Source organism: Ischnura elegans, chromosome 1, assembly GCF_921293095.1.
Source record: "Ischnura elegans chromosome 1, ioIscEleg1.1, whole genome shotgun sequence".
In the NCBI taxonomy this organism is placed as follows: domain Eukaryota; kingdom Metazoa; phylum Arthropoda; class Insecta; order Odonata; family Coenagrionidae; genus Ischnura; species Ischnura elegans.
This window is the reverse complement of record NC_060246.1, coordinates 29,350,158-29,372,154: the sequence shown is the minus strand read 5'-3', so window position 1 is coordinate 29,372,154 and position 21,997 is coordinate 29,350,158. Positions and strand designations below refer to the sequence as shown.

The 21,997-nt window shown below is 39.4% G+C and overlaps 1 protein-coding gene across 2 annotated transcripts in view; it reads left to right on the top strand.

Moving 5' to 3' along the window:
- LOC124157785 overlaps nucleotides 1-21,997 on the top strand; it is a 262,840-nt gene that overhangs the window by 215,991 nt on the left and 24,852 nt on the right. For both annotated transcript variants that reach the window (XM_046532803.1, XM_046532812.1), the window contains one exon: nucleotides 10,035-10,164. In XM_046532803.1, coding sequence (XP_046388759.1) covers nucleotides 10,035-10,164 — 130 coding nt within the window. The remainder of the gene's footprint in view (nucleotides 1-10,034; nucleotides 10,165-21,997) is intronic.

The following is a 21,997-nucleotide window of genomic DNA, read 5'->3' as shown; positions in this document are numbered from 1 at the left end:
ACGAATTTTTCCACTTTATCAGGGAATGCAAAGGGTTTTAATGTCCATGAATGGATTCCAAAGAATGGCTAACCGCTCGATTTGAAATTTATGGGAAAGGTCAGAGTAACGCCTAACGCTTAGTTTACCGACAGAATTCCTTTCTCTTTGTTGCCGGATCGGCTACTTTCGCCTGGATCGCCAAGGTGATATGCCTCGCGAAAGGGCGTAGTCTCTTGGCATTACATGAAATGAAAACTGGGGCCGGCGATCTCATTATGTGGGCTGCGGCTTGTAAAAATGATCTTTTTCGCTCTATCGTCATTGAAGCTGAAATAAGTTATTCACCCCGGTAGACTTTGATATTGCTTTGTGCATTCTGCTAAGAATTACAGAGAAAGGTTAAGATATCGTGTCACTCTTTTTTTACTCATTACCGGAATTACGTTGGACATGGTCCAATTCGGATTCAGGCTTAGGTTTTTGTGTTTATGTTTGTAAAGTCTCCGTTTGTATCCGTGAATACCACTTACTGAAGTGGGCGTGGTTACAATGGTTGCCTCATTGTTGTATGAACGTTTGCAGTTGTTTCTTAAGCACCCCAAAGACATTGCTTTCAATTTTCTTGCTCAACATACTTCCGCAATTCAAGCAGTAATTCCATAACAATGTGTATTACTTTCGCTGGTTACACCGCTAATGCCTTGACAGCAAATTCGTCAGTGATCCTCATGGCATCTTCAGGCCACCTTCGATCTGTAGACGGCGGGATGATCATTGGTGAAATTGCTGTCAGCAACGAATCAAGACGCGGTATAACCCGAGAAATGGAAAATCATCATTCATTCCGAGGAAACTGAAGAAGCAACTGCATTATTTCAAACAGAAATATATATGTTACATTTGTGACTTTAAGCTTTTATTGCATGAGGAAACTGGCATGATCTAAAAGCTGGATCAAGCTTCTTTACGAATGATCAGTTGATTAGTAAATACAAATGCATAGCCTGGCCGCGGCTTAACTTCTCTATTCATTTCCCCTTTTATGTTTTTCGAGCATTTGTAGAGCCCGGCTAAGGGCTTGGGTCAATTTTTTGCGCTGCTTATTAAGGGAAGGGTAATCAGAGAAACCCGATATCTCGAGTTGCAGATTTCAAATTTCACAACATCCTGTGCGTTTGGAACCGTATCAGCCCATTTTTTCCATACCAGTGAAAATGTGGGGATGCTCTTTCCCTCATCACACGTTCTGCGTGTAATTTGAGAAGTGTCACCTGGCCTGGGGTGCGTGTTCTCGCAACTGCTAATTCCCCACCAGAAGTCTTTGATTAGCCAGCGTTGAACGCTCCGGACTAGATCACCGTCGCATCGTTGCATAAAAGGATCACAAGTGGAAGATAAATGAAATATAGACTGGAGAACAGAGAGATTTTAGTTATTTTGTTACTCTGGCAATTGGACACAGTGAAAGTTGCGCAATTCATGATTTATTAATTTTTTGTTCAAATTAACTTCGTCAAATCGTTATTGTTCTTTGGAGGTGTTGTGATTTTGTTTGATGGCGCATTAGCCGTTAGCACTCTCATCTCGCAATTCGGTTCGCAGATAGTGCCTACATTCTCTCCTTTGTATCTTTCGTTCTTAATGATTAAGTATATAGTATAAGAAAATGCAACTTTGCACAGATTTAGTATACTCTATATGGAAAACTCGTATTTCAAGTGGATATAAATGGAATGTCATGACAGATCAGCGCAAGGATTTCTCCTCGACCTAACTCTTTTTGCCGTTTCACTGATTTTAACTATATTCGTCCATTCCCAGTCTGTCCATTTTTTTAACACGTAGAAATTATTCCAGTCAATAAATAACTTGAAATACATCTTTAGAAAATTATATAGGCTGCGATTTATCCCTACGGCTTGGTAATTTTGGTTACTTGTTTTTTATTTATCTTAAGACATCCTATTATTGTAACAGCCGCTGGCTGTGTCAGTTGAATGTTTAAAAGAGAAAATTATTCCCTAATATATATTCCGTTGATTCGATTAATTGACCTTCTGTGATGTTTATCTCCCCTGAAAATAAACCGTTTTGGATCGCATCGCTCAGTTATCTTGTGAGTTAAAGATTTTGTATTCCACTCTTGTTTTTCTTAATCCGCTGTGTGGAAAATGAGTGTGTTTCAGGCTTCGAGCTAATCCGAGAATCCTGTTTATTTGGTATAATTATATCAAATTTGGTGGTCAGTTTCGGATCCAGTGAATGAAAAACTGTACGCAAAGCGTTTTATACCATATTGTTTCGCAAAGAAAAAAAAGCACTACAATCACGTAAAGTCACACCTAAACAACCCGTTATTATACTTACGGTAATGATTTTTGGATAATATTTCCACAATTTCGTGTTTTAAGCGGCTGTGAAAGTTCGAGTGGGCACATATTGTGTTTATGTGACCCCTTTGCCCTTCCATAGCAGCCAGCATAAGACCCTCCAAATGCTTCCTCACCACTTGCCCCTTTAACCTGTTTTGCCTGCAGCGGCCGGCCCATCATTCCCATCCGCCCCCCGTTGCCTCCTACTCGAAACGTTCGCTCGTCCCCGTTCGTTGCTTTCGCGTGTCCTTTGGCGCGGGTGTCTCGTGGGTGGATGGCTTGCGGTCGTGTTGTCGCGCGTGCCGAGGGCACATAGTCCTCCTCCTCCGAAAACGTGCTCAATGACGTTGGCGTCAGTGACCTACACTCTCCCCGGCGTCATTGAAGACTGCATCCCTCGGGCCGCTGCGAGCGCACAGAATACTCGCCTCTCCCCACCCCGCACAAATGCGTTACCTGAATGATGTGAGCAGTTAATAGCCGTCCTTTTCGATTGGGAAATCAATTAGGGTTGTATCCTGTTTGGCTGTACAATGTGATGGATAAAAACGTATACGCTTTACTGTCGGCCCATTTTTAGTTGACCGCACGAAAGCTGCAATGGCTGTTTTCAGAAAGTTTGCACGATTTCAGATTTTCAATAATTTCTAATGCGCGATTTAATTAAATGTGTTACATTCCTTCCCAATTCGGGAAGTATATTCGGGGTTCAAACTGTGGAAGGAGGGGAAGAGCAATATTTTTATGGAGGAAAAAGTATTTTAATAATCACAATGGCAACAAATTTGCGTTTATTAACATACCAAATTTTGTAGCATCCGACAAGGGCCAGCATATCAGCCTACCGGCATTGTGAGGTTTGGGATAATCATTCAATGGAAGTACTTTTGAAACTACAATTGAAAAATGAAATATATTCTTAATTTTTTATAGTGGTATATAGTGATAATTTAAAAGGAAATGATTGAATTATCTATGTTTTCATCTCTTTCATTTTAAGTCATACTGCTCTTGTCTTCGGTTAATGTATCGAGTTGAGTCTAGAGGTAATAAAAGTAAATGATAATAAATAAAATGTAATATGGTGACGATAAATAAAAGGTAATGAAAGTAAAATGATAGTAATCACGATTTCTATCTGGCCGATTCAAAAAAATTCCTCTCGTGCATGACAGTCATCGACAGCATATGATAAGGTCGATGTCTCTCCCGCCAAGTCATTGGAAATGAACTAAGATGCCATTGGAAAACAAATCGTAGAAAATCCGTCATGAATTTCGGGATATATATTTTTTCTTTGAGGGAAGTTTTAATGCTCTTTATGCGAGGAGTGGTTTTTGTTATTTTTGGATTTATTTGATCACCCGATTGGGCGCTCTTCGTTCTCCTGCTTCCGGTGCTACCTTCAGCCGTGTATCACCCGTGGCATGAAGAGTGGCGCAGCGGCGGAAGACGTCACGCGGCGCCTCCATGACGTCTTACATTATTCATTCCTCGGCGCAAACTGATGGCCGCCATCCCTCTACCATCGGTGGCATATGTCAGTTTGGAGTGAGATTTCTAACCCGTTGCGATGGATCTCAATTATCGTATCGATTGTATATTTGTCGTAAAGGTGTTGAATAATCAGTGTTGTTCCGAGGTTCTACTTAATAGCTTAAATATAAGTACTTGATTTTAATTGCAATGTTGCCGGTTTAAACTTTATATTCCCGTGACTTCCTGAAGTATAAAAATCAGCATTACTTATCCTTCTTACAATCAGTAAAAAAAATTGTCTTGCCCTGTTTATATATTTTATTACGTGTGTTGGCATAGTATATTGGTAATTTCCTTTATAAAAAATAGGTTAAGTTGGAAAGTTTACCATCTTTCAATTCCCCCTAGTTTGAGACTCTGAAGGCAACAGTGGTATGGGATATCGGTAGGAGTTTATAGCTATCGTAATTGAAGAATTGCCATTTCTTAATGGCCTTTATATGATGCTACTATTTTTTACAATCCCAATGACATGCGAGAAATAAGATAACTTCAAAAAGAAGACATAGTGGTAGAATTTATCTAAATAACCATTTCCCATTGTATTTTACCCCTGTAGGTCTATAAATTCTCCCGAATATATGTCCCTTATCTTTGAAGGCCAAAAAGCAAAGTCTTCAATTCTCTCGTCAATCCTCAAGGGCGTTGCGATGTATTGCTTGCTGCTAGCGGAGAGATTTTCAGAAAAAATATTTCTTTATCGGTCACATTGCAGTACGGAACAAAAAGTATTTAAGGAGCGGCACTTATTTCTGGATTTGTATCCCTCTGCACGAGTGGCAGGAGTTCAGCTCTCCGAAATATTTTTTTCTCCTCAGTTTCTTTGCGAATCGTCTGGAATTCCTCCATTACCATCCATCTACCACTTGGCTCCGCCATCCCCTCCTCATTATCCTCGATTCCCTTACACATTTTACTCGACGAGGCACCACTTTCTACCACTCAGTCGGTCTCTCATGGGAGGGAAAGTTTTGCGCGTCGTTCATTGCTCGTGACCGCTAAAATAGCTGGGTTACAAAAAGAAAAAGCTGTCGCTAGGCATTTTTCAAGATCACGGAGAATACAAGTGAGGTGAAAACGACGTTCTTGATCACGAATTCGGCAGAGACCGCCGCAGACCGCTCCGAAACCTATTTCTTCTCTATTCTAAGATTTTTTAAGCGGCTTGAGGGAACGTATCTTTCATTGTTTTGTGATGCACTAATGTGATAATGATTGTGCTACGGTGCCGATGAAAATAACGTTTTTCGATGTTAATGCGTTACACGATGGAAAGCATGAATGTGTGGTGACCGAAATAGTTTGAATGTAGAAAAAAATAAGAAATTGAAGTTGGTACTTGTCTTTTCCAGAATAGTATATTATAATTTTATAATGCTCTGCTCGCCGATTGACGAAGTATGGTTCTCAGTGCATAAGTATCGTCTATTTTCAGTGTAATTATGTGTATTATTGGCATATGTTTTAATTATAATTACTAATTATTACCATTATTCAATCAATAAGTTTTTGCTCGCATAAATGAAAGCACATGTTTATACATTTATTTTTTGTGCAAGGTGATATTAAATATGTGATTTTCAACTCAGATTTGTTAACATTAATTATGAAAAATCTTTAAAATGTAGTTGTATAATAATAACTTTTGTAGTGAGATATACTGCATGTGATAACATAGTATTGTCTACCATTTTCTGAATACGTGATATATTAATACTCATATGAGTAAAACATCACTATAATTTTATTGGGAGTAATTTGGATTTTTTCCAAAGGACGTGATTTCTCTGTCGAAATTCATTCGAAGTGTTGCCGGCAATGCATATCCAAGTATCTTTCGTCGTACTTTTATGGAAATATAGATTTCTTCCTTGTCTTTAAAATTATAACGTGGCTGTCACAACATAAGTTTTCCCCTCAGAATTTCTGTTGGAGGTCAAAGAGAAATCTGCCGTTAACCTTCAAATATTCCAGGACAGTGTGGTCTAAACTTTTTTTATTATTTCTCAATACGCAAAATACATCCAAACCCGCGAGAGAGGGAGTAATTAAGGAGATAATTTTGGTAGCGAAGAGGGAAGAAAACAATTGGCTCCGTGGATGCGATAAATATAGAATCGGCTTAATATCTCGCTTTGAAAGAGATGATGTAAAAAAATTTCTATCGCTGAAATATCCCGCTGATTTTTTTTCTTGACTTCTGTGTTGTTAAGTATGTCCAAATGTTTGTTATATTTTTTACGTATGATTGGAGCCCTGAGATTTTAACCAATTATTTTCGGTTATTCTTCGTTGTAATTAATGGATATTTTTATGTAAGCGTAAGGTTTCGGAATTTTACTATTGCTCTGTCTTGTCATAATTATTTTTATGTTTAATAGTTTTGTTTATTATAAAGCAAAGAACTACTCGTAGTATCCACGCTAGAAAAGGCAATAATACTATCTACCAAAATTGTAATTACTCCTTTTGTCATTGCTAGCCTTACCCAGAAAAAAAAACACTTTTGACAACGATTTTAAATAATGTTAAGTAATTAAAAAATCATGCGTTATTTACTCGCTTGAGAGACAAATTTAAAACCTCCTTCTTTCTTTCGTATTTGTTAAGAGTCGTTGAAATAGGTGGTCCAGTGCGCTCCTATGAAGGACACCGTCCCGAGGATGTGAGTGGATCGTGCATCTATTGTTGTGCTCTCTCTGACCCACCTCTCCCCCCTTCCACCTTTTTCCCAATCAATACCCTTCATCACTTTCTCCATCAACCATTCTTACTCGCTTTTAATGACTAATTCGTGGCTTAGCTACGCCTCCTTTTCCTGTCCATGGTATCGTGTACCATCTTCCACACCATCGGAAACGCTATTCTTCCGCTCTCTGGTCGAGCCTGAAGTGCATTCTTCCGTGACATTCGGGTTGCTTGTCTCTCAGTACGGAACGACACGATGACTCTCTAGAGTTGAGGTAAAACCACCTCCTCTTCATGATTAATGTGATTCATTGGTAGGTCCAACACTATCGGTCTTCCGTACACTATTCTATTCTACACTAATTCAGCGGTTATATTTTATGCTCTTTACGCTGGCGAAGAAAATAAATTTTCTCCCGTGTCAGTCAGCTATCAGCATACATTCCCTCCTCACCCAAATCCACATGCTGTCATGTTGTGTGCAATAATTATGTTCCTTGTCATTGTATTTGGTAATACACCGCGATTCGACTCGAGGTCGTTTGGGAGGGAGAAGTTTTCTTTCCCATGCATGACGCTGTGCAGTAAATTGCTATGAAAAATAATTCTCACTCTGTGCTTTCGGGTGAATTTTTAGCTTCCACTCATATTTAGCTTTTTTTTTTAGTTCGGTTTAAGTCTGTATTAATAGTAGCTTTAACATACTGCCAAACAAAAGCTCTGAAAAATGTATAAATTTAAACGTTTCTGGATGGTTGTGGTAAAATTACAAGAACAATTCTGTCATGACGTCTTTCACTCTTAGTCGCGCAAATTTTTTACGCTCTTCCTGAATCACACCTCTAAATCAATCCTTCCCTTTCTTGTCTATGATTTTAATATTTTCTGTGGTTCTCCGCAGTTTATTTTTAAACGTTGAATCCGTGTATAAAATCATTTGGTTTGAATTACTACAATGAAAATTCGTTTGTTTTCACTACGTTCGAGTTCAGCTGTCCTTGCGATCGGGACCTTTGTCTGTTTTCGGAGCTTAAAGTTATAAATTGCCATTCAGATTAAAAGCGGGCGGGTAAGCTTGCGTTCGCTCGCTAAGTGGACCCTTAGCGTATTGGCTTATGGCGAGGCCAGGCGTTTAGGTTTGGAGAAAACGCTGGGATTTCGCATTTAATTTCAGGAACGTCTGATTTTTTTCATCGGGGAAAGTTGGTTAAATCGACGATGCTGGGTTGAGAGGCCACAGCTGCAGTTGAGTGTGAAAAGAAGTATTTCGTGTCTTCAATGCTGCAGAACCGAGACTCTCATCCGTGAAGCATGACTCTGGATAAGTAGCAGCATTATTTCCGTCGCTTGCTGGTGGGACGATCTCGAATTTTAATGGAGCTCGTGCGCTTTTTTCTTACTTTTTTGGAAATTCAATGCTGTGCTGCAATCTCGAGCGTGCATTAGCCACCCACCTCAGGCCACGACGCCTGAAATGCATTTTCATAAATCCCTGCAGTAGTTTTAAAAAAAAGAAACGAGTTTTTTTTCGGGAACAGGAGCATATTAATGAGGTGGTTTTTTTCTTCTACGATGACTTTTCTTGAAAGGAAATTTCACTTGTATTTCGTGCCTTCTTTCCTTGCCCATCGCGCCCGTAATTAGTCGTGGCAGGGAAGCAAAGAAAAAAAATCGAAGGTAGGACCGCGAGAGAATTGGGACAGCCGCCTCAAGGTGTGTGTGTGTATGTGCACTCTAAGGTTCCTCATTTTAGGAGTGGCTGTTTCTCGCCTCGCCCAAGACTCTCAAGTGCTCCTCGCGTGGTTTTCGAGATTCCCTCGTTTGGAGAGTGGCACCTCAACCCTTCCTCATCCGTTCACCACCCATGTCACTCGCAAATCCTTGGGATAAGTTTTTCCCCAAGTCTCTCGTCCTGTCCACGGGACAAAAATCACCCGGTGACAACTTCTCGAGTGGAGATCAACGGAAGTCGAGGCGTTTGAGTGAATACGCGGACTATTATTTTAGTTTTTTGTGTTTGATAATACTTCGTAATGCTCCGTTAAATGAACTGTTAAATGAATGCTCCGTTTGTTAGCTCCGTTAAATGAACAGAATTTTATAACTAGTGCGAAACAATGAATAAATTAGCAATAATTTTCCTAAAAACTTTCTTCACAGAGTTAAAACTCGCAGCCATTTTCTCATTCCACCTTTTTATATGTGATAGTTCGCATTTTTTTTTCGCGCAGATTTAATACATCAAGCAGACGGTCACATGAAGTTTGATTTCAACGTCTTGTAGTGTTGAATCTCAATCCATGTTGTCCTATATTGGTGAGGTAAACTCGTCGTCGTCACGTTTCCTCAGTTAAGAAAAAATAAATCGCACTCGGATTAGAGCATTATTTTTCATTTAACACTACGATATGTTTGGTTTTTATTTGGTTGTTATTTTTGTTTGGTAAATTTGGTAGTTAAGCATTCTTAAATATGATTTTTAGATGAATGTAATAAAAATTAATAATGTAATTTACATAGTTTTTATTCCATGGTATTACGTTATTGACTCGGAACATGATATGATTCCTAAAATTTGATTCCATTTCCAATTTCCCCGCTGAGTACACATCAAATGCTTGGAATTGCCGTGAATCTCGTGTTCACCCACTGCTGTTTTAGTACCCTCATAACAGCTTCAGGGGTTAGTTGAGACTTGTACCGCGCACCGAATATTTAAGCTTTTTTATATGTCGAAACAGGATATTCAAACCCTTTCCTTAACACAATGAAAGAAATATTAATGTTGGGGTATATGATTCGTAACCTATCATTGCATTATTTCATACTTTGCACCACACGGACGAGGGTATAATCCTTTTATTTTCAGAAATGCCAATCATTATACGCTTTATTATCGTTATGGAATGGAGGGTTGCTTCTGGCTTAATTTGGTGAAATTCTGTACATATTAGTAACTAAAAGTTCCTGGAAATTTGACAAAAATGCTTCCAATAAAGTTTGCACACCTGAAAAAGTAAAATTATATTGAAACCGATTGTGAAAGGAAAATTTAAGTAAACCTTTGGAAATTTTCCAGTATCTTTAATTCAAAACCGAAATTGAAGGAGCCATTGATAAAGTCACCCTTAATTTTTTATGTCAAACTCAGAAAGTGTAGGGGTTAAGCTTGAATTTTTTGTTTCTACATCTAATTTCAGAGTTAGCTGCTATAAACTTAATCTGTCGAAGGTACAAAATATATCAAGTTAATTTTGGTGCTGTCCAAAATATTTATTTAATCAATCTTCGAATTATGAGTTCAGTTGGTTTTATTATGTTCCATTATTGTATCCAACTTCAATTCAAGAGTTCAATTGGAGAGGAAACTTGTAGTTTATTGCGTATGTAGCTTGGCTGAAGACCACCGTGGTCGTGAATGAGCTCATCATTTCTTTATTCTTCTGGTTTCAGGAGGAGGTTGGTGGAGGGCAGAGGAAGTCCTGGTGGTCTGCGGAGGGTGACTCCAAGGAGGGCGACCCGGAGTCGAACCACTTGCGGGCACTCAAGGAGCTGCGCGTCCGGGTGGGAGAGTTGCATCCAGGTAAGACACACCTACGTCCCCAGCTTCCTTCCTCTTATTATGGCGCGTCAATACCTACTACCGCAGAGGACGCTGACCTACATTGCGGCCATGTTTCAAGTGATTAGAGAATTTCCTAGATTTTTTCGGAATTATCTTTTTTAGAATTTCTGATCGTTTATAATGTCTGCACTTTTTATGAAAGCCGCGTATGATGTCCGTTATTTTTAACTGTCAAAATGCCATTTATATGGATTTACTGAGATAAATATAGTATGTCAAGTTTACGTTTTACAATAGTATTTCGCTTCTCACCCCGTGGGCTCGGGTTCAAATCCCGGCGGGGGCAGAGAATATTTCAGAGACTGCCCGATCCCTGCTTGAATGTTGTGTGGAGAACATTTCAAGCGCAACACTCCGTCCGTCGGATGGGACGTTAAGCCTTGGTCCCCTTGGCGCCTTTCGTTAGGAGCACACTAATGCCGACACCGGGTTTCTCTCCACCCTTCCTTACCTACCCTTCTCTCAAGTCGTAAATGAGCCCACCTGTCGGTCGCCTCCTCCATGCACCATACCAAACTAAAATAGTATTTCAATGGTACTAAGAAAAATGAAAGTGCCAGGTTTAGGTCCCAAATTCGTGACAAGAATCAGGAGGAACTCCGATGAATAGTCTGAAGGATCAAGATATTTTCTTTGAATGTTATGTAAGGTATTCATGGCACACATTTTTATTCCATATCTGTCATATTTTAAGGACGCCGAATATCATGAAGTCAAATTGTCCATAGTATAGGCGATATGAGAAAAGAGAGTTAAGTGGAAATTAAATCTCCTATACATTTCTCTCTGCTTGACGTACCTAATACTGACAAATACGCCGCTAATGTTAAAGTGCATTCGATGCTCTATGGTGAATTATTTCGGATAAGTAAATTTATCCGAAATAAGTCACCATCGAAAATCGAAAGTAAACTTATCCGAAATGTATTTCATTCCAAATGTACAGGGCTGTTGTACTTGGGGGGTTAAATGGACGTGTTGCTATGGAATGTAAATGTTGGACTAATCTTTCTACACCGAATACCAACTTAGTAATCATTTAACTTTCGGAAAATTTTTGACGGATGTAATTTCGTGAAATTTACATGACGTGGTCTTTCTTATTAGTTCTATCATCACCAAATTTTTGAAAATCGTCCTGCACTAAAAACTCCTTGCGGTTGTGGAATTCCAAATTTTTCTCCGGGAAATTGATATTTCAAGGTGCTTAGGCGTAGCTGTTCTGCAAAAATGCCAAAAATTAGTAGGATACTTTCTACGTATCTAGCATGTAGCATGTTTTGATAGAGCGTGACAGGCTGACTTAAAAATGAAAGCGTTTCGGTTTCCGTTACGTTTTGGACGGGCACGTGAATGGCTTCATCAGAGGTTTTTCCCCATATAGTCAATTCACAGGCGTTATATTGCGTGATATATCCATAATTTGCTAACTAATTGTGATTTTCGAATTTTTGACATGTGCCACTAAAAAATTCATAAGGTGTTGAGATTAGCCGCCATCAGAGATCACTGCTGAACCTATGGCTCTCTAATGTAGGTTCTGATAATTCCTCAATGTTGTGGCATTTAGTTTTGCGCTTTCTATGGTGTAATGTAATATTATTCTCCTCCGGGCAAATTAAGTTGCATTTAATTTCTAACCTAGGAGTTTAAAAATATGGAAGTGGCAAAAGCTTGCTGGTAATTTCCTTACTTACATCAAGATTCCTTATATTTGAAGGGCGGCCATTTTTTCTCTTCGTAACTAAGGTGCCGTGACACCTCTTCATTCTACAAATATTCTTATACATGAGCAAAAAAAAGAGTAATGTGCGTTTAGGCGAAGCGATAGATGCTTGTAGTTTATTAATTAATTCATAATTTAGTTAAACTTTACCCCTGATGATTATGCTATTAATTATATTATTATTACACTAAAACGGAATTAAATTAATACTACGGCACCGCTAAGCGGACGTTAGAAGCATCCTTTATTTTTTTTTAATGTCAAATATTTATGTGTTATTAGTGTTAGTGAAGCAATTCAAAAAGGGCTAAAAGCCATCTAGTTTTCTGCCCCATTCAAAGGTTTGGCTCCACGCATGGGTACAAGGATTCAATGATATCTCACCACTGTGCCCCCCGAATAAGGCTAAGCATCAAATTCAAATCTCTTCAATTTTTTTCGGAATAGAGCGTCGAGTGTACTCCCTCCTTGAGAGTCCACCCTTTGAAATTCACTCCAAATAAATCCAAATTCATTCCTAATAAATCTCCCTTCCGAAATATTTTACTGTCTTTGGCCTCGAAGTTGTGGTGGTGGAAGTATTTATTATAATTGAATAATAATTAATAATATTATTATTATTTATAAAATTATTATTATTATAATGATAATTAATATATAATGATAATAATTATCGAAAAATGCATATTTTAGCATCTTTTAAGAGCACAACGGGATAAAATAGGCTGTAAAAGGCGCCCTGATCACTCTTCCCTAAAAAAAGCATCATCAATGCTTTTTTGAAATACTGATTTAAATAATTACAATTTACCGAAATTCATTTCGGAAAGCAATTGTTCAGTCCGCTTAGAATGATCTGATTCCGTTCACCTACCCACTGCATGGAAAATTTCATTCACCCGAAACAATTGGATAAGTGAATGGGGGTCAAGTTCGGCGGCTGGGTCAAGATGACCTCGATTGGTCCCCTGGATCGTGATTCACCGCGGTTGTCGGAAAAATAACATTTCCCGCTACGTAATCGCCTCCGTCCCTTCCTCTGCCGCTTTGGTTCTGCTGATTCACCCGAGGTCGGTCGTGTCGACGACGCGAAGGAGACAGTAGTGCGCTCGCGCCCCGGCAGCGTGCGTTGGCCTCTCTCGCGGCGACAGCGAGAGTGTTCACTCTTATGTATACACGTCGCGAGTGTAACAGACTGTGCATTCACATTTGGGATTGATAAAGTGCATCTTAAGGAGACGATTCTTCGATCATGTAAGTAAACGAATCCTACCATAAAGACACACATCCCTGTTTACTTTCGTGGTATTTGGTGCCGACCAACAAAGACTCGGATAAGTGATTTCACACAGTTGCTATTTAGGTATCAAGGATGCCATTATTAGATTAGCCAAGGTAACTATGTTGTCTGTCTATCAGGGTATTTTGTGGTAGTCCAGTAGTTAGAGCTTGGCTGTTGATCGAAGGGTCCCAGGTTCAAATTCTGTGTATGGCCGTAGAAAACCCCCAAATGAAATCCTCGATGTGCATGGCGGCCAAAGGAAAGGAACCCTGCGTATGTCTGAACCCTGTATGTCTCCTGCACCTGTGGCTTAATCTAGAGTGAGCTCTGCCCTCACCTATCCAAACAAACATTGAGGTTGAATTACTTTGTGAGCCATCAGTCATATTTTGAGTAAAGTTTTGATCTGGATATATTTTTTAAATCAATTTTCCTTTATTCCAACTCTGGAACATTCAATTTTAATTTCATAGAAATGCAGAAGTCCGCGAAGTGCGAGATGGCGTAGTGGTACTGTCCCTCTACCCTAAACATGCGACATTCACACGCGCGTATGGAAACGCGGCTATGTATGGAAAACTATTATAGGATGTATTTAGTGCAATTGTGATTTAACACCTTGGGTACCATGCTGTGAGCGTGCGTCGTTAATGTACCGGGGCTAGCTCCTCATAAAAAACATCAGACGTTACGCGTGATGTTGGGACCAATATTTTAGGAGAGAAATGTATCTAGTCTTCAATTATAGCTGAGACAAAGTGATAAATTGTTGGACGTACCATGTACAATCTTGATTACGGCTGTTAAATTATCTTTTGTTGTGGAGAGCGTACGAAGGCAAGTGACCTCGTGAAAAACGTGTCATACGAGAAGAGAACGGGAGGGGGATTAGTGGAGGCGTAGAACAATAGTGTCGCGATAGATGGGGATTAGAACGGCGGCCCGTTTGTTTACTGTGTCCATGGTAATTATCTTCAAAAACACCGCCTTGCTTTTGGTGTGCTCTTTGGCACTGTTTTCGCTTTTACGGTGAGGACGAGGGTTGTATTTTTACTGGCTCAGATTTTTCGCTTTTGTTTTTACCATCTGTCTAATTATATTGCGCCTAGATTCTTTCAGATATGTATTGCCTACCGTTATTTTTTGCAGTGAATCATGCTATATGCTACCAGGTTCCCGTTATGTCTTTATCGCAATACGTATAGCTTAAAAGGCAGTATGACTATCTAGTTTTACCCCAAATTAATTTTTACAACTGTTGTGCTGCAATTATATTATTGCTATCGTTTTTATCATATCATTGTCTGATTGGAAAAATTTATTGTTATAGAATCAAAAATACCTTTTACCGGAGTAACTTAAGTGGCATCACAAGTGTTAGGTAGAGACTTGGAAATTATGTCTTAAAATGAACTTTTCCTAACTCTGTTTAACTGTGTGCTAATCCTGCCATCTCAATCATCAAACTTTCCCGCCTTCAACTGTGAACAACTAATCGGCATTGGGAATTGTTATTCTACGCTAATTATGGATTATGAAGGGTAGTGTGTCAAGGAAAGAAGCGCGCCTGAAGCCATTTAAGGGAACGGCAATGGCTTCATTCTCGTCATTTACCCGGCCTGCGAAAACTTGTGCAAAGTGGAGTCACACACTCTTCCTTCATGCTTGCCTCCATCATCATCATCATAGTCCTTTCGCTTGTGTTTTTTTCCTTCATTTCTCGGCAAGACACTCCAAGATGTTAACCGTACGAAACCACGCGACGCGATCCTTCGCGGAACCACGTTTGACGTCACTCTGAATACGTCACCACCTCGTCCGTTTTTTTTTTACCCTTCTCTCGTTTACAACCTCCTCGCGTTGCGCAACACGTATCCCTCACCCCCCTCCTCTTCCGCTTATTTCCCCCCGCCTAATCTTCGTGCTCAGCCTCGCCGTCCCTTTATCGCCAGAGAAGAGACCGCTCGGTTTTTGCCGCACTGGATGTGTGGAGGCTCGAAATCCCACGAGCAGCGATTGAAAAAAAATCATCTCTTCTCCTGCGTGTTTTACTCGCCAGAAAAGTACGGAGAATTGAATCCATGAATTTCAAATAGAGTAACTCCATTCAACAAAGTTTTTAGACCAACACATTTTTGTGCGTCTATTAATTACGTCATGTGATTTGACGATTTTTGGACCATTCCCTCCCCCTCAGTGAGACATCGTGAGATTTGGCTCGACCCCCTCCCTCTAATCTCACGCGAGATTGTTCAAAATGCGTATTTTCAGTGTAAATACGGGAATCTATGCTTCATTGCGTTGAATTTATTTTTAAAAAATGTGTTTAATTTCTTCCAATAGAAGAACACAATTCGAAATGTGGTGCTTCCGAAGAATGATGAAGATAAAATGGATTGACTGTGTAAGTAATGAGGAAGTGCTTAGAAGAGTGGGAGAAAAGAGAAACCTCCTAAAAACCTTATGCAGAGGATGGGACAACTTAGTTGGCCACATTTTGAGGCACGATGGTCTGATGAAGACAATCGTTGAAGGACTAGTGGAAGGGAAGAAGTGCAAGGGACGGCCCCGAATGAGTTACATAGGACAGGTTACAAAAAAAGTAAATGACAAGAAATACGTCGTTATGAAAAAGTTAGCGGATAGGAGAGAGGAATGGAGAGCTGCGTCAAACCAATCTTAGCATTATTGACTAATGATGATGATGCGAGAAACACGTTTTGCACAATGCAACCCAGTTTTCTCGCAATTTCACGCTATTCCTTGCGGAGAATGAATTGCGTGATATCTTGATGATATGATGTGAGGCACGGTGTGGTGGAAGTTCTTAATATTAGTAACATTTTACTTTGCAATATTTCCACTGAGTTTTATTTTGGGACTACGCGTTTCGTTGTTACACTCCCACCACCTTACACCACCACCCTTCAAGCACCAACACCTATGTGAGGAAGAACTCTTAAGACTTATGTTACACTTGATAATGTTGTTTGTAACAACGAAACGCGTAGTGTAAAAATAAAACTCAGTGGAAATATTGCAAAGTACAATTTTACTAAAATTAGGTGATACTTGTCAAGACTCTCCCCCACGTGAGGTTGGGTGAGAATCGGCTTGAACTCCTCATTTACCAAAACGTAATCAATGGATGCCCCCTTTTCTGTACATATTCATAGTCATCGAGTACATCACTACGAATTTCCACCATGAATTTATATGTTCCTATATTTTTACTCACTCGCAGGAGAACATTGAAGCAACTGAAGCAACAGCTCCAGTTGCTCCAAAGATAAGCATGAAAACTGTCCATTCCTGCCATGTGGACTTGTGCCGATTCATGGCTTCAATATCTCTGCCATCTGATACAGCTTAAATCATTGAACGTGTTTGGGTCGCATGCAGACGGTCTCAGATGATAATATTCATGTCTTATATCATCTTATGGCCTAATTTCGTGACACCATTCCAAAATCGCTCCTAATGCAGTAACGAGGCTGTAAATACCAGTTTGGACTCGGTTATGCAATTTACATCTTTCACCATAATTATCTAAATGGCGGTTCTCATGATTTTAAATACGAGGGCATATGTTAAAAGGGGTATCCTGGTGAATTTATTTCATCAGTCTTCACGAGCGCATTGACTAATCCAAGATTAGTGCTGAAGAACGCTAGTATTTTGAGTTCCGGCAGTTGTTCAAAGATTTTGAGGTCTATTTACGAATATGTCGTTCCTAAATCCTTACAAAAGAACTTTTCCCTAAGTTTCTACCGCCAGCGGAAAAATTCCAAGGCTCTGGGCCCAGAGGTCGTTGTGGAGCTGTAGGTGTTGGGCGGGCTCACATACCAGTAATGTTCCTTGTCGCGCTATCTGACAACATGGGTCTCTGGCACTTTAAAAAGTTACCGAAGGATTTTATTCATTTTTTCTGAGAATAGGCTTGTAACAATTTCCTGCCAATTCTTCATTGATCTTCTAAGCAATGCTTCCGTTTCTATTTAATGTAACCCTTTATTCGATCTTCCTCAGTTACCTATGATGTCATTTATCTTTCGATAGTAATCAGTGAGCTGCCGTGAGAAACTGATTCACTTTTTAACTTTGCACCGCTAAATACTTTGTTTAGATAATTTATCGTATCAAAGCTCAGGGTTAGCACTCGTGCTTTAAGCATGGAATTTGCATGGAGTAATTTCCTTTAATTCGTATTGTTTTAGATTTATTTGAGGTGATAATACTGAAGTACCCTGAATTAAACTGATATTTTTCCTCTTTTGATCATTATAATATCAGATAATCCGATGTACTCCACTTTACTGGAAATGTTTTTTTCCCGTCGTTACGGTGGATAGTTTTAATTTGTGATTTTTCTTACCACCGATGGAAAACTTCATTCTTCTTTTGAAAAACTTAATGTTTCTTGCCTCATAATTTTCATTTAAAAGTAGTAGAGAATATTGGAAATAAAAAGAAAAAATTTTCTTAGGTTCACTTATCTTACAAAGTTTTATTCCTTTTATTTCCAACATGGAGAGGTTTCATATAGTCAAGCCTGAAGTTATCAGTTACAGTAGAGAATATGTTTACTAAATGTTTTTTTTCGCTACAATGTTAATTTCTTCCGAGTACAGTCCATTCTAACTCTATCCGAACTTTCTTCGTTTTCAACAAGTTTTCCGGTTACATCACTAGTTGCTTCCGGCGCCGTTATCTATTGGCTTCCCCGCAGCCTACGGCCGGCAGCTCACGTGCATCGCCTAGCCGAAAATGACTCGAGTCGCCGAAAAACTTGCCTGCCTTGTTAAATTTCGTTCCTGATGTGAGTTTTATAATCCTCTCACAATTTTGGTTTTGTTCGTCTCCTTATCTTATAGTCTTGTATGTATGCTGTTTCCTCAAATGCCGCATCTTTATTTTTCGCCGCTGTAAAAGCCTGCATTAAAAGGAATACGTTGAACCCAAACATTATTTAAGCGTGTGATGATCTATTAAAGACTTAAGTTTCGTGAAGCTATATTTTTTTAGCTATTGAGTAACAGTGAAGATAAATTTGAGGTCTTGTATCATATTCGTTTTGTTTTGATACCTTTTGCTTATCTCTTGGTGATAAATCTCATTGTTTTTGTTAGTGTATCGAGAGAGGGCTGACGAATTTATTTCCATTTCATGTGTATTGTTCGTTTAATGGAACAAGATAATTCTTTCTAATCGGTCGACAGATGTAACCAATTCGTCGATTAGCCCTCCATTATGTTCAGTTATTTGATATCATACCATTTGGTATTCTTTCGATACTTTTTGAAAATTTGGACACAAATTAAGCAATTCTGCATCTAGTTAGGATTGCCTCAATACTTTTATTGCAAAGGAGTTTTCTTTGTATGATAATTTTATGCAGACACCCACTTTAAAATTGGATATTCCATGTGTTCAAAAACACTCACTGTGGTTGAAGTGTATAATAACTTAGAAGTACGAATTGAAGTACGAATTTTGCAAATTTGACTGAAAGAATCGATTCTCGCATAATCAGTGTGCGGTGTCGTATCACATTATTAATGTCATATCACACATGTCATTCAACGTGCCTACAATGTCATCAATTCGTCGTATTTTCAACAATTTTGTGACATTTGTGTTCTACGTCCTGGTTTACCTTTGTATTTTTTTAAACATTGTTTTTCTTTACCTCTGGTATACAAGCCCAATGAATTGAAGTGGAATGGCCCTCTAATGGTATTGGAATCGCCAAGAATGTGATTCGGCAATAAGGGACTGAACTGGGATCCGAGGACTAGAAATTTATTTTGGGCTGTTGCATATATTTCATTGTGTAGTTACTCAATATTTTTATTATCACCTTGCGAATAGCTAAGTTCTTCCAAGTACGCGCTAAGGGTGATGAATCCATCAATTTTTGCGGGAGTTGTTTGGCCATTGAAACCGGTTGAAAAGTAACTGGCACATAAAAACTATTCAAGACCAAAGACTTTAATGGGAGAGAAAATACGTGGAATCTCCTCGTATTTTACGCTTCTTATATTCCTCGGACATATTATTTCCCCTCTCTATCTTCGAAATGTATTTCCGTGCGTCAACGAAAGGAGGAGTTGTCCGCGCGGATGTCCTCATGACGCAATGATAAATTTAACGCGATTTTTATTTCCTATCCCCCCTAAACATGGTTGGGAGCGCGGGTGTGTGCGCGGCGCACCGTGGTGCCTATTTCCTAAAAGCTAAGGCCAAAATGAGAGAAAAAGTATGTTTTAAACTGTACGACTTTTGATATGCATAGTTAGAAGAGGTTGCTGATATTATTCCATTGTTGAATTGGAAAAAAAAACGAAACGAGTGCAACAAACTTATATTTACGAATAATAGAATTTAATTTAAATGTATTCAAAGAGCATTTTTTGGGAATACGTAATTGCCATCTTCAAAGTTAGTGAGTGTTCCTCTCTGGTCGAAACACAGCTGATATTTTTTAATGGATTTTTTTTCATATTTTGTTGTAGAATAAAAATATCGAGTGCTAATTACTCCAGTAAAACAGGCTTTTTACTTCATTGAATATGTCTGCTGAAAATTGGACTTTCGGACTTATCCGGAATAAACAAGTAGAGCTTTTTCACCGCTATGATGAAGTATATGAACAAAAACTGCTGTCGGTATTTTGACCCAGTCTGAGTCAAGGCCGTAGCAAGCGGGGGTTCTGCGGGTTTTACCCGCCGAAACGTTTTGGAGATAGGCCTTACCAGTTTCCCCTGCAGATTCTCCCCTCTACCCTACCCCCGAATTGTACCCCTTCCATGAAAGAATACCGTTCGCTCACTCACAAGTATGACCCCAACATATACTGGGTAATGGTCCAGCTACCGGTGAACCTCCTCTATAAATAGAATATAAACCACCTCTTTAGCGGTTTTGGTTGTGCGTTCAATGTTCACTAAGAAGACAAATGGCAAATCAATTTTAAAGGGACCAGTATTACCTTTCCAGTGTAAAGAATACCCCTCCTCCGTCTCCGAAATTATATTTTGGCCTGAACTTTGCTCTAATTCTCAGTTTTGACCCCCGTTTCGGGATTTAGCCCTACTGTGCAGCGGTTGGGGAACGGTTTTTTTTTCGCGGTTACCGAGAGAACTCACTCGGGCGAATTGAGGGGAATCATCGTGACGTGTGCACTCACTTTCAACATGTTTTCCTCCTCGTCTTTCCCACCCGCCCCGCCCCGCCGCCCTCTCCTGGCGCCACCGTGCACTGCAGAGCGAGAGTGGTCTCTAGACGGGAGCTTTTGGAGTGTAAATGGTTTTTGAGGGGGTGCGCATCTGTTGAGGGAAGTGTTGTTGAGTGGGAGGGGTTGTTTCTCGGGTCGTGGGAAAGCCCGACGCCGGAAGTTGGCCTGAGTATCCAAAGGAGTCGGGAAAGGAGTCCGTCGCCCTCTCGTCTGCTTCCAACCTCCTACGACTCCAATGCGTGGAGCAAGAGGGGGTGGAAGAAATCAGCATTAATGAAATTGACTCGGAAGGGGAGGTGGTCGAAGTAATCTTGACGTCATTCTGTTGGCATCATTCATATGTAAGCTATTGTCGATTTTTCCCTCCGGGCTGAAAGTCCACAGTTGCGGTCGATCTATTTGAAAAGTAAGGAGGAAGTCGACTTTAGTCCTTCCGTGACTACTTCCTGCGTACTTTTTATTTGAATGTCTTTGACTTTGGTCGTTTATAAGTAAGAATTTCGCCCGTATTTTTAATGTCAAAGGCTATCCTAATGAAATTCATACAATTATATTCATACAAATTATATCTTCTCGACATGCGAAACAGCCTTGAATATTCAGCTCCACTTTTCGATAATCTCGCTGGTAATTGCTCTTCTGGCTGAATCATCATTTCCTTAATAACGATGGCTAAGCCGGCCATCAAAAGGGTTCAGTCAAATATCTTGGCTCTTGGCCTATTCCAAGCAGATATGGAAATTGCATTTTATCTATCCGCCGGGAAAGCATCAATTTCTATGTCGATGTGAATAAAAATGATGATTATGATGTAATAACGAAAAAGCAAATTTCCTAAAACCGTGTGCCAAGATTGGTTCATAGTTTTCATCGTCATTAGTCTTATTTATGTAATTTATTTACGCGTTTTGGATTTCTGTTTGATAGGCTTGATAATTCTAAATTTCATGTAGTTTGATGATGGGTTTTAATGACCAGCGCATGCTACTATAAATAATGCTAAAAATAAACGTTCTTCGCACTCCAAGATTCACAGGAAAGAACTCAAAAGAGCATCTCGAAGCGTTATTCTGATACTCCATCAAACATTGAGTTCTTGCATATTAATTTCCCTATTTATCGCTTCTTGTTTTCTGTAGTCATTTATGGTCCATTTTTATGTTTTACGGGTATATTTTAACATCCATCAATCATTTAGTTGCAGAAGTAATGTCGAAATGTACCTGAAGTTCATGAATTGTATACCCGAGTAACAAAGTTGTCGGCTCTCAGATATTTGCCTCTTAAGATGTGTCATCGTCTTATCAATTGTATTTTCCTCCCTATCCGGCAACCTTTTCCTCTCCCCGAATACCTGCGCAATAGTTTGTCCACTCCTCCGATTCACCGCATTTCTCCCTCTCAATCAAACATCTCGACAGCTTCGTCTCTTATCTCGTCGGTGATGTGCTCAGTTTCCAGCAAGACTTTTTAACGTCTGACCCCGACTCATCTACTCACTCACTTGTGAGAATCGTGATAATTTTTTTTCGTTTCCCTCATAAGT